We start from the raw sequence: 12,340 nt of genomic DNA on the forward strand, positions 1-12,340 counted from the left end.
GAGGGGTCTGCTGGAGCCAATCCCAGCCAACAATGCGCAAGGCAGGAAACAAACCCCGGGCAGGGTACTGGCCCACAGAAGACCAAACTGTAGAGTGGCAGAGCCATATGTTACCAAAGTTTTTGACCGCAGCTTCATAGTAGAAGTCACTGAAAATAATGAGTAGCAGTTTCACAGCAGAAGTGACATTACCTCACAAATATACTAAATGCTAACCACTTAAGTTACCCCAATCTTAACCGTATATACTATAACCTAACCCATAACCTTAACATGACTAATGTCAAACTTTAAGTTAACCTAATCTTACTTTCGCCAAGAAACTGCAGTGATGTATGGCTGTGCAGTTGGATATTATTGCATATTCCTGGTACTATTTCTTCTTCGACATAAGCATACATTTTCTATTTGCTTGTGACAGTTTTTATATAAATGGAGAAGTCAATCAAAATAAAACCAACCACACAGCACAAACAGTTTACAGTGATTTGGAAGAAGTCAATCCCAATGGGGGTGAAAGCACAGTGGAAGACTACAAGTTCTGGGATAGCAGGCACAGCTGGTTTACTTTAAAATGGCAGAATTTTATAATACTGATTTTTTTTTTTATTATTACATATATAAGCTATTTAACAATGTGTGTGCAATTGATGGATGTGGATCAATACTCAACAACTGTCTTGGCTTGAAAAATTTAAGTATTCAGTAAGTTTTAAGGCTTTTATTTTCCGGCTATATCTGTGCATTGTTAATTCCAATATAAAACACCAGTGGACTATGGAACAGAATGGCAAATGCATATATACCTTGTTTGTGAAAAAATAACTTCAACTTGAAAAATATCAAACTTATACTTTAACAGTATATACAAACTGAAATTTATTTAGAGAAACAAAAGGTCTATGTTTCATCAGGTAACTCAAAACAACAACTGTAACTAACACCTATGTACATCATATGATTAAGTGATTTTTGTCAGGTTTCACTGGGAGATAAACGGCAGTGTTGACCAAAAGCATACCCTTTTCCCGTGGGCAAAAAAGAGTTGTGTACCTAGTAGCTTACAGCTATAACTTGTGCCATATAGCAGAAATGGGCTTTACCAGACTCCTGCGTACCATAATGCCTTAAAGGGCACCTGAACTTTCTCAGTACATGAGTGGTATATACATGAGGGTAAATATATGAACATTTAGCTTTAGAAGCAGGAGCACTTACCCATGGAGAGCACGGCACACAGTTTTATCCAAGGTTTCATTAGTATATTTGCTATCTAAGTCAAAATCATATGCTTCATTCCATTCTCGCTTCACCTTATATTTTCCATTCTCTTTAAAGAAAATCCGTGACTGGCAAAATTTTTCACTTAAATTTTTTTCCTTTGTACTTTGTGAAAAGGAAACATCTTCTTGACAAGCAACTCCACCATCCAAATCATGTTCACAGGGTCTTTCAGTATTTTGTTGTGGTAACTCTGTAATGCCAGAGGAAATCAATGCTGGCATCTGTGGGGGTAAGCTATAGGAGTGCTCCTTCCAGATATCAACAGGAGAGGGCAATAAAGTCTCATGTTGCCCATCCTCTAAATACAGTCTGAGAGGTCTTTCATTCTTACCAGATTCTTCAACACAGTTTTTTGCAGAACTGTTCATTTCTTCACTTGTTGAACTGCTTTCATACGAGTCTTTACTATACTTTAGCTGGCAGTCACAAGGTAGGATGTTTTTCTGCAAATTTTCTTCTTTATTAGTACTTCTGCTACTTGAGCTAAGAGCTAAATCTGCCAAGAGGTTAAGTGCATCTGAAGAATGACAAACATCACCACTTTCATCTACAGTGGTGTCAATTTTGGATGCACTTTTTTTAGATAATGGTTGTCTATAATCAAGTTTTCTGGGATCATGTGGTTTTTTTGAAAGCCCCAAACCTGTAACATAGAAACAATATTTTAAAAAGTTGTATCTGCATATTTAATAGATACGTAAAAATCTGCACTGCAACATGAGCCTTATAAAATAGTGTGCTTATCTGCTTATATTAAGGCCAACATTTTTGCAAACTTGTTTTACCTTGTGTTTCACTTAAATATGACATCTTCAAAGTTTTTTTAATTTTGGCATTTTACTCTAGTTATGCTATTGTTATAAATATGCTGATTCTAGAAAATTTTCAAAACAGAAACATACTCTAGAAGTAACAGTAGCTTATTACACATACACATGTTGGACTTTATAAACTTTGACAAATCAGTTTTCCTGACTCTTAAGTCTTGCAATTATTGCTCATGGGACAGATTTTAATATTTCTTAAATCCAAGATAAATAATGCTTCAAAAGTGGATGTACAAATGGTGCACACTGCTCATAAAATCATTTAGCATTTCACTTTGCCAGCACAGAATTTGTCTTTTGGGGCTTCTCAACAGTACAGTGACAAAGAACTCTTACATAATTTTATAATAAAAAAAGGAGCGGGTTCTTTACACTAAAGCAACAAAAATAATACATGCCAAACTGTGCTATTAACAGAGAATATGTGGGACATGGCATACAGAAACGGTAAAAGAAAATCCATAGTGCATTATTCAATATACAGTGGATTCTACTAGTGTGTACACATTCATTGAAATTTCACTTATTTAAAGCCTGAAATCAAAATTCTTAACATCTCCTACGGTCTAATAGCCAATAATAGCTTAATTAAAAAAACAAATGGATCATTTTTAGGGAAAAAAAAATATTCAAAGCTTTGGTTGCATACATGAGCATGTTGTCGTAATTGTGTTCAAATTTAACCAATCACATTGTACATAATGTACAGGCTGGTAATCTGCTGGTATTATCACCTTGAAGGACTCTGCTTAGCTCCAAAGTCAGCTGCTGTTCTACTAACTCCCTGAATACTTCTTGTGTGGAGACAATCATTGCCAACAAGGAGTTAACAAAACTCCTTCGGATCTTATTGTTGAAAGTACAGTTTTGGAAAGAGATTTCTGAACATAAAATTTTCAAAAACACTGTAAAAATCACAGAATACTACAAAGATCACCATTAAGAAACAGAAGAAATATGACACCGCCAGGACATTGCAACAATCAGTACGTTCCTCCAGACTCTTGACTGAACATGAAGAAAGACGACTAGGGAAGTTACCAAAAGAAGAACAACCACTTTAATGGCTGGCCATTTCCATCATTTTATAAATATCTTTCATATTCTCCAAAGGTTTGAACTGTGGGGTGGGGTAGCAGAGCAATGGGTTTGGTCAAATGGCCATAGTTCAACAATTAATTAACAGACATACAGTGCTGGCCTCCATTTATGTTAATCAGTTTCACACTACTCTGTGACTTTATGTACTCATTATGTAATTAGGTAAGCTTTTATTTGCATTTAACCAGAGAACTTGTCACAGTACTCTGTGCCTGCAGCAAGTCAATAATGCTATAGCTTGACCTTTTTATAATGAGTTATAGCTTTGAAATTACGTTTAAACTCTTTTACAAAGAGGAGTACCATAAAATTGCAAAAAATGGTGTACAAATTAATGGACATATATTCAAACACAATGTAATCTTTCTTAATTAAAATAAATGTTGCTTCCACTCAGTCAAGGTATTAAAAGCTTACTTTTAATTATTTTCCTACTAATCCATTTGTTTATCACTTAAATAGTGCTGGTATGTTAAAGGTGTAAAAAGTCTTACATAATTTTCCTTTTCTTTTAGCTTACATATTAAGAAATGTTTATCTTTCTATCTAAGGGAATATACAGTGGTGTGAAAAACTGTTTGCCCCCTTCCTGATTTCTTATTCTTTTGCATGTTTGTCACACAAAATGTTTTTGATCATCAAACACATTTAACCATTAGTCAAATATAACACAAGTAAACACAAAATGCAGTTTTTAAATGATGGTTTTTATTATTTAGGGAGAAAAAAAATCCAAAACTACATGGCCCTGTGTGAAAAGTAATTGCCCCTTGTTAAAAATAACCTAACTGTGGTGTATCACACCTGAGTTCAATTTCCGTAGCCACCCCCAGGCCCGATTACTGCCACACCTGTTTCAATCAAGAAATCACTTAAAAAGGAGCTGCCTAACACAGAGAAGTAGACCAAAAGCACCTCAAAAGCTAGACATCATGCCAAGATCCAAAGAAATTCAGGAACAAATGAGAACAGAAGTAATTGAGATCTATCAGTCTGGTAAAGGTTATAAACCATTTCTAAAGCTTTGGGACTCCAGCGAATCACAGTGAGAGCCATTATCCACAAATGGCAAAAACAGGGAACAGTGGTGAACCTTCCCAGGAGTGGCCGGCCGACCAAACTTACCCCAAAGAGCGCAGAGACGACTAATCCGAGAGGTCACAAAAGACCCCAGGACAACGTCTAAAGAAATGCAGGCCTCACTTGCCTCAATTAAGGTCAGTGTTCACGACTCTACCATAAGAAAGAGACTGGGCAAAAACGGCCTGCATGGCAGATTTCCAAGACGCAAACCACTGTTAAGCAAAAGAACATTAGGGCTCATCTCAATTTTGCTAAGAAACATCTCAATGATTGCCAAGACTTTTGGGAAAATACCTTGCGGACTGATGAGACAAAAGTTGAACTTTTTGGAAGGCAAATGTCCCGTTGCATCTGGCGTAAAAGGAACACAGCATTTCAGAAAAAGAACATCATACCAACAGTAAAATATGGTGGGGGTAGTGTGATGGTCTGGGGTTGTTTTGTTGCTTCAGGACCTGGAAGGCTTGCTGTGATAGATTGAACCATGAATTCTACTGTCTACCAAAAAATCCTGAAGGAGAATGTCCGGCCATCTGTTCGTCAACTCAAGCTGAAGCGATCTTGGGTGCTGCAACAGGACAATGACCCAAAACACACCAGCAAATCCACCTCTGAATGGCTGAAGAAAAACAAAATGAAGACTTTGTAGTGGCCTAGTCAAAGTCCTGACCTGAATCCAATTGAGATGCTATGGCATGACCTTAAAAAGGCGGTTCATGCCTGAAAACCCTCAAATAAAGTTGAATTACAACAATTCTGCAAAGATGAGTGGGCCAAAATTCCTCCAGAGCGCTGTAAAAGACTCATTGCAAGTTATAACAAACGCTTGATTGCAGTTATTGCTGCTAAGGGTGGCCCAACCAGTTATTAGGTTCAGGGGGCAATTACTTTTTCACACAGGGCCATGTAGGTTTGGATTTTTTTCTCCCTAAATAATAAAAACCATCATTTAAAAAACTGCATTTTGTGTTTACTTGTGTTATATTTGACTAATGGTTAAATGTGTTTGATGATCAGAAACATTTTGTGTGACAAACATGCAAAAGAATAAGAAATCAGGAAGGGGGCAAATAGTTTTTCACACCACTGTATACTTTTGATGAAAATTAAGTATGGATATCATAAACTAAAAAGCTTCACCTAACTAGATGAGCAGAAAAAACATTTAGGTACTGTTTGTATTGCTCAGTTTACATACAGAATTTTTTGGCGCACACACACAAAAAAAAATACAAAAGTCTTCGCTAGAACTATATGTCATTAATAAACCATGAACACATCTGCCTTTGGACAGACATGCCAACAGCCAATGACACCAAGTATCAAGTTAAAACAGCAGCTACAAACATTGCTTTGCTATACATTACAAGTTTCCATTACAAGATTTGTCTCATTTATTATGGGAACTTAAAATTGGGACAGTAAAATTGAAATTTTAAAATCCATACCTTTTTCCTTTATATACTCCACTTTCCTGTTCTTATTGTTTACACTTCCCTTTGTTGTTTTTATCACCTTTTGTTTTTTTAAGTGAGTATTTATATCACAGTCACGTGAGTACAAAGAATCTGTAGTTTCTTCTGTGCCACTCGTCAGGCCAGTGGCAGATTGTGAATTAGGATGAGCTGCTCCAGCTCTTCTTTTCCTCTCAGAGGATTTTGACTGCACTTCCATTTGCTTTTTTGACATCCTTGCTGCATCTTTACTGTTGTTTAATATATTCACATTGTGTGGAAGGATGGTGTTTTCACATTGTAACGTAATATTACTTGACTGCATTTTCCTTTTATGTTTTGCTTTCCTCTGCAAAGTATTCAGTTTTCCATCTATGACAGGAGCTTTGTGTTTTGCATGAATTGGTGGCCTCTTTCTTTTTCCACAACAACTCTCATTAAGAATAGCACCATTAAATCTTTGCTTTGACTTAAGTTCTTTAGGTTCCTGGTAATGTCCATGACGCCTAAGGTCTGCCTCACTGGTACCACTTTCTTTCTCTACATCATCATTTGCTGAATGTTGTGCAATAACTGGATCTAGCAAAATATCCCCAGTTCTTGGCAGAATTTCACTTGCGATTATAGATTTTTGTTGTTTCAAATTTAAATTAGAATCATTTTCTATTTCCTTTGTTTGCTTTAAGGAATTAGAATTATTTTCAAATAATTTTGAGCCATGTGGCACAAAAACCTTTCCACATTTAGTGGTAATTTCTTTTAGCTTTAATTTAAAACAATCATTTTTAACCTTTTTTTTAGGTTGACACAATTCAGAGACAGAACTATGAGGTTCTCTGACAGCTGCATTTTCTAGACTTTTTTCAAGATTTCTATTGCTTTTTTGATAACATTTTTTGATTATTTTATTGCTTCTTAAACTAGCAGATAAAGAACCATCAACAGATGCCACTGACTTTTCATTCTGTAGACTGCAACCTTTTACTGATTTTGTGAGAGGCACACTACTACTTGCTGCAGCATGTGGAACTATTGGCACTAACAGGTTGCTGAAGTCCTCAGCACTGTTGCATCTTTCTGTCAAATCCATTCCAAAATCTACCTCTTCATCGTGATTCATGGCAATATCACCAAGAGGATCTACCATGTTTTGTTGAATAATATTACATTTACTGCTTACTATTTCTTCTGTTATTTTTCCTGCATTAGTACATACATCAAGGTTCTGCTTGACATCTGGCGGCTGTAAATCCTGAACAGTGTTAAAACTATTGTTATGAATATCAACTTCTTTTCTTAATGTCAATTTGTGAACATTAATGGAATATTCTGCGTTCTCTGTAGTCTCTAATGACTTAACATGAGAAAAGAAGCTACTTGTATAATCATTTTTGTTGTCAGAACTGATCTGTTGGCATAAATCATTAATTTTTGATACAAGAAAATGGTACCCATGGGGATCACGAAAGTAAGATTCTAAATGTGAAATGGCAACTTCTGGACATTTCACTGACTTATATAGTTGATTTTGAACTGGAGAAATATCACACTGCTCAGCAAAAAAGTTTGCATCTTTTATACATGCAGAAGATAGTGGTTCTTCTGTTACTGCCATATAGTTTTGTAAACGGTATTCCAGTGTCTCACAGAGAGAACTTCCTTGATGATGGCAGTATTCTGCAGATTTCCTTAATGCATATTTAAGGGCTGGCAGAATTTGATTTACATTAGGGCATATTTCACTCCCTGAATTCTGTAAAAAATACGAAGAATTCAAATCTGAAAAAAGAAAAAAAGGTCACTTAAAAATGGCATTTATAAAATACATTAACTCCTTTATGAAAAAAATAAAATGTACATATTATTTACTTTGAAAAATAATGTAAACATGTTAAATACTTCCAAAAGAAGAAAGAGATCTATGACAAACATTGGTACCAATAATGAAAATTTCACTATATATAAATAGAACACATAAACATACTTGGCGCCTTACTTTAAACACCTTTATCCATTGTGACCTAAAAATTAGGATAGATTACAACAGTTGAAAGGTATTTTCTAGAGATAGAAGTATGGGCAGGTTAAGGGAATTGCTTAGGGTCACAAAATGAATTGCAGGTGGGGTGCACATTTAATGAAGACAACTAAATTCCATACCTTTTAATTCAATTACTGTAATCAGGGGATTCAAGTTAATACACTTTTATTCTTAATATATACATTGCTTTAGCAAAATAAATACCTTTCTGAATTGCTCTTGAAGCAGGGAATATAAAAATGGCATACAGCACGAGACCTTTTTCATATTTTTGTTCTAAAAGGAAAATTCAAAGAGATCAGGTTTAAAATATGAATATTTGTAGTTAGAAGGCTATAAAATGTATTAAAATATATGGCATACTATCTCAAAATTTAAATGCAATACATACTTTTAATGCTTTGTTTGATTTAGCTTTATTTACAAGTTATTGAAGTTAACTTGATATATATGTATTTCAGGTGACTGCTATGTGGTTCCAACCAATGGTAGTGCTGCTGCTTTGCTGTAAGGAGACTGTGAAATATTGTGGGTTCACTACCCGGTTCCTCCCTGTTTGGATAGCGCTTTGAGTAATGAGAAAAGCGCTATATAAATGTAACGAATTATTAATTATTTAATTAATTTCAATGCACCAGATCCAGCACTATTGGCTTAGATTTCAAGGTGATAGATATACTGTCTGCAGGTGTCATAAATACAATGATTACATACATACACACATGGGTGCTGGCACTTTATTTAAAGTATACTTCTCTAATATACTATGCCCCCTTTTACCATTAGAACAGCACAAATTAGTCTGGGCATGGATTCTACAAGATGTGGCATGAATTTTTCAGAAATATTATACCATGCAAATAGTATTGAGAGTTTTCTGCAAATCAGAAGGCTACACAGTCTTACTGTGAACAGCCCTTTCCACCTCATGAAAAGGTACTCAAAAGGGTCATGCCATGTTTCCAGAATGGTTCAGTATGATAAATGCCAATGGTGCATTATCATTCTGAAATTGCCCGAAAGAGTATAATAAACTGCAGCCATGAAAGCTGTTTTCATTCACAGAATTCCTATAACTGATAACTTTTTCCTTCATTCTCAGTAATACATTCAAACAATATTGTGCCAAAACCTATGACAACAGTCATTTGGGAGATGCCAGAACTGACACACTTGCATCAACTATCATGCTACTTTCAAAATCACTTAAGTTCACTCATTTTGCTCATTCCAGTGCACAAATGAACAGTACTGATGTGTAAAAGCCAACAAAATAAAACACACATTTCATCCTCATTCCTTATTCTTACTTTTCACTTTTTCTGGAAGGGCATCGGGATGCACCTCCTTTACAGAAAGCGATTATATGTAGAAGAGTATGCGGGGCATGAAGGAGGAAGACAGTTTGGTCCTTAGTTATTATAGATAGAAAATCAGTTATTGAGCATTTTAGTACAACTGTCTATTTTAAACACAAAAAAATAATAAAACATAGTAAAAATGAAGTAAAAAAGGGGAATGTAATAAAATGTAATAAAAAGTAAATATAAAATAAAATTACATTAACTCATTATCAAAAAACAATATTATGAATTACTTTATCCTCTAACTTCCATTCTATAAACGTTGCTTTTTTGCATTTCTGTTTGCATATTGTTCAGGATATGTTTCTCTTTTTTGTTTATCGGACGATTCTCTTTGTTCTTGATTTTTATTATATGCAGCTATTTTCTGTTCATTTTCTTTTTTATTTGACAGCTCTTGCTGCTCTTTTTCTATCATGATCTGAAATTTAACGCTCCTGAAGAGATAATTTGCTTTACTGCCTTACCACTGTAACTGACTGCGTTGATCGGTGAGTTAGCACTAAGTGTGTCAGAGAGTGGGACAGAGAGAGTAGAAATAATGATTGGGTGAATGGTGCAGAGGAGAGTGGCCAAGACTGAATAATGTGGACACAACGGAAAACTTTTTTTAATATACTTCTCTGAGCCACCAGGTTGCACTGTCCTTAAAACTCACTGTAGTAAAAAGGAAACTTCCGAGAGTTCCCACAGGGTCTAATTTTTGGGTTCTAAAGAAGTCTATGGTCTTCTTCTGACAAACCTGAGAAATGTGTGTGAAACTTGAGGTTGGGCCAAGTGCATGAAAGTGTATAAAGAACAAACAGAGATATGACCAAGTGTATGAAATTGTGTAAAGACCAAACACAGAGATTGGACCAAGAGTGTGAAACTGTATAAAGAATAAACACATGCACATTTCAGTTTATATATTACAGGGTTAGATTCACTCTTACAATATATTCTAAGACTTAGTGGGTCAGTTGCAGTATTCTATGAGCTTGCTGTGATACCATGCTGTTCTGGTCTTAATACATATTTACAGTAACAAGACTAACTTTTGAGTTTAGCACTGCTGTAGTGTTCCCTAAAGTCACAGAGTAGCAGCGGGGCAGGTCCAAGACTAAGTGCAGTTGCAGTGCTTCTGGGAGTTTGAATAGGGAAACAAAGCTGTGTATTTAAACCACCTTGTGAGCAGACTTAGCAGACATAGTATGGTGGATGATGCTACAAAATGAATACTGAATGCATTTACGGACATGAAAAAGCATAAATATGCCATTTATAACTGTACTGAAGTATAACATGATACTGAATCAAATACATTTAACTTTATCCCACAAAAAAAGACAAGCGATACATGGCCATATTTATACTGTGTAATATAAGAAAAATACAAATCAAGACATTTAACCATTAATATTCAGTAATAAAATGCAGAGTCTCTGCCCCTAATTAAGAAATTAACTCAGCTGCCAGTTTGGCAGTGTGCACTGAAAGGATGCTGTTAGTTTCTTCCATGCTGTATTCTTTTGGACTGTCAAGGAGACATCTTTGCTGGTATCCTACAAATTGATATGAGATTTCTCACAATATATATATTACGTAGAACTTGTGCTCTACAATGAAGATTGAAGTGCAATGAGATATTCTTTACAAATACTGTTTGCCTTTGACTAGGTATTTTATATGCTTATTTGACTCTTAGGAAAAGATGTGTATATAATGATTGACAAGCATCAGTTTTTCTGTATTATCTAAGAAACTGGGAAATAAGTTACATCAAGACCACATTAAGACCCCCGTAAGCTTCAGGGTGTCTGATCCACATATCAGAGCCTTTCGGGGAGTGGGATGGGGTGGGGTTAGGGGAAGATCCCCCTTGGAGATTTGAGTGTGCAGGGTTGATACAATGTATGAATAACCACATACATGTGTTACATGGAAGAGCAAAAGGTAAAAACAGAAACATAAAAATGCTGGCATTACTTTCTTTCTTGCATATGCCAAGATCCCTTGCCAACCAGGGCCCTAGGCAGATGTGCTCCACCAAGGATACCCTGATGGTAGATTTATCCATACATCCACCTTCAAACCCACTTTTCCTAATCGGGATCACAGAGAAAATGAAGCCTCTCTCAGCAATCATCGGGTGCAAGTCAGGAACAACGCCCAGGAAGGAGGCCAGTCCACTCACACAAAAACACACACTAGATCTAACCATGAGTTACAAAGAGAAAATTATGCTTCAGATATGATTCTGCTAACGTGCACTTATTATCATGATTACTTTCCATATAGGGATGTCTGGACTTTTTATACATTCGAAGTAAAAAATGTTACAATAAAGACAACCAATCTAATGTACCTTAATATTTCCATTTTTTTTTTTAATAAGTTTACATCAGGATGTACTTTAACCCTTGTGCTCTGTCCCTTTAAATAGAGAGGAATGTGCAGCTATACACTGTTAACTGAGACCAGGCAAGAGGTTAATTGCTCCTGCGCCACCATTGACTGGTAAAATCAGACGGCTAGCAAAGCAAACCAAGGAGAAACACAAAGTCAAAACAAGATTAACTGCAGTTTGGGAATTGGTATTAATCTTGCTCCATCGGTCACTGAGACAGTATGTAGACCTGAAAATTGTCATACATCTTTTTACCATACTACCATAAGTAATCTGCTAGTACGGCAGCCGACCCATTGTTTCCTACCATAAAAACAGTATTTAGTAAACAGACCTTTCATTTTAAAATGCACATTAATTCTCCTTCATAGTAAAACATTTTTACAGTTTTACCAGAATATCCTCAGTGCTTGTAAAACTACATACTTAAAATTCTATCACCAGTTAAATCCTATTTACTCTACAAGTGGAAAAAGTTTGTTCCATATTTTTTGCATATATTAATCATTACATTTCTTACCTTTGTAAACATTAAACGCTGAAGATGTCAATAATACAAGTATTCCATTATCATTTAAACTGCTAACAAGTGCCTGGAAAAAGAATTAATTACAAATTAGACATTCTAAGAAAACGTTTACATTATTCTTACTCACAGTATTAACATCTCTTATGCGAAGCTGAAACAATACAGACATTTTTATATATGTTTAGGCTGATAATCAACATTACTTTTCCCTGCATGAACAAATGTAAAGGTTCCATGTATTATACTTAATTATGATGTAATATGCTTA

The 12,340-nt window shown here is 35.3% G+C and overlaps 1 protein-coding gene across 3 annotated transcripts in view; it reads right to left on the reverse strand.

Moving 5' to 3' along the window:
* The window catches only part of tasor2 (transcription activation suppressor family member 2), a 121,346-nt gene that overhangs the window by 40,272 nt on the left and 68,734 nt on the right, over positions 1-12,340 (reverse strand). For all 3 annotated transcript variants that reach the window (XM_039761345.1, XM_039761344.1, XM_039761343.1), the window contains exons 12-15: positions 12,064-12,136; positions 7,995-8,066; positions 5,744-7,528; positions 1,219-1,927 (exon numbers count right to left, since the gene is read on the reverse strand). In XM_039761345.1, coding sequence (XP_039617279.1) covers positions 1,219-1,927; positions 5,744-7,528; positions 7,995-8,066; positions 12,064-12,136 — 2,639 coding nt within the window. The remainder of the gene's footprint in view (positions 1-1,218; positions 1,928-5,743; positions 7,529-7,994; positions 8,067-12,063; positions 12,137-12,340) is intronic.

The sequence above is a fragment of the Polypterus senegalus genome, chromosome 8 (genome assembly GCF_016835505.1).
Source record: "Polypterus senegalus isolate Bchr_013 chromosome 8, ASM1683550v1, whole genome shotgun sequence".
In the NCBI taxonomy this organism is placed as follows: Eukaryota; Metazoa; Chordata; class Cladistia; order Polypteriformes; family Polypteridae; genus Polypterus; species Polypterus senegalus.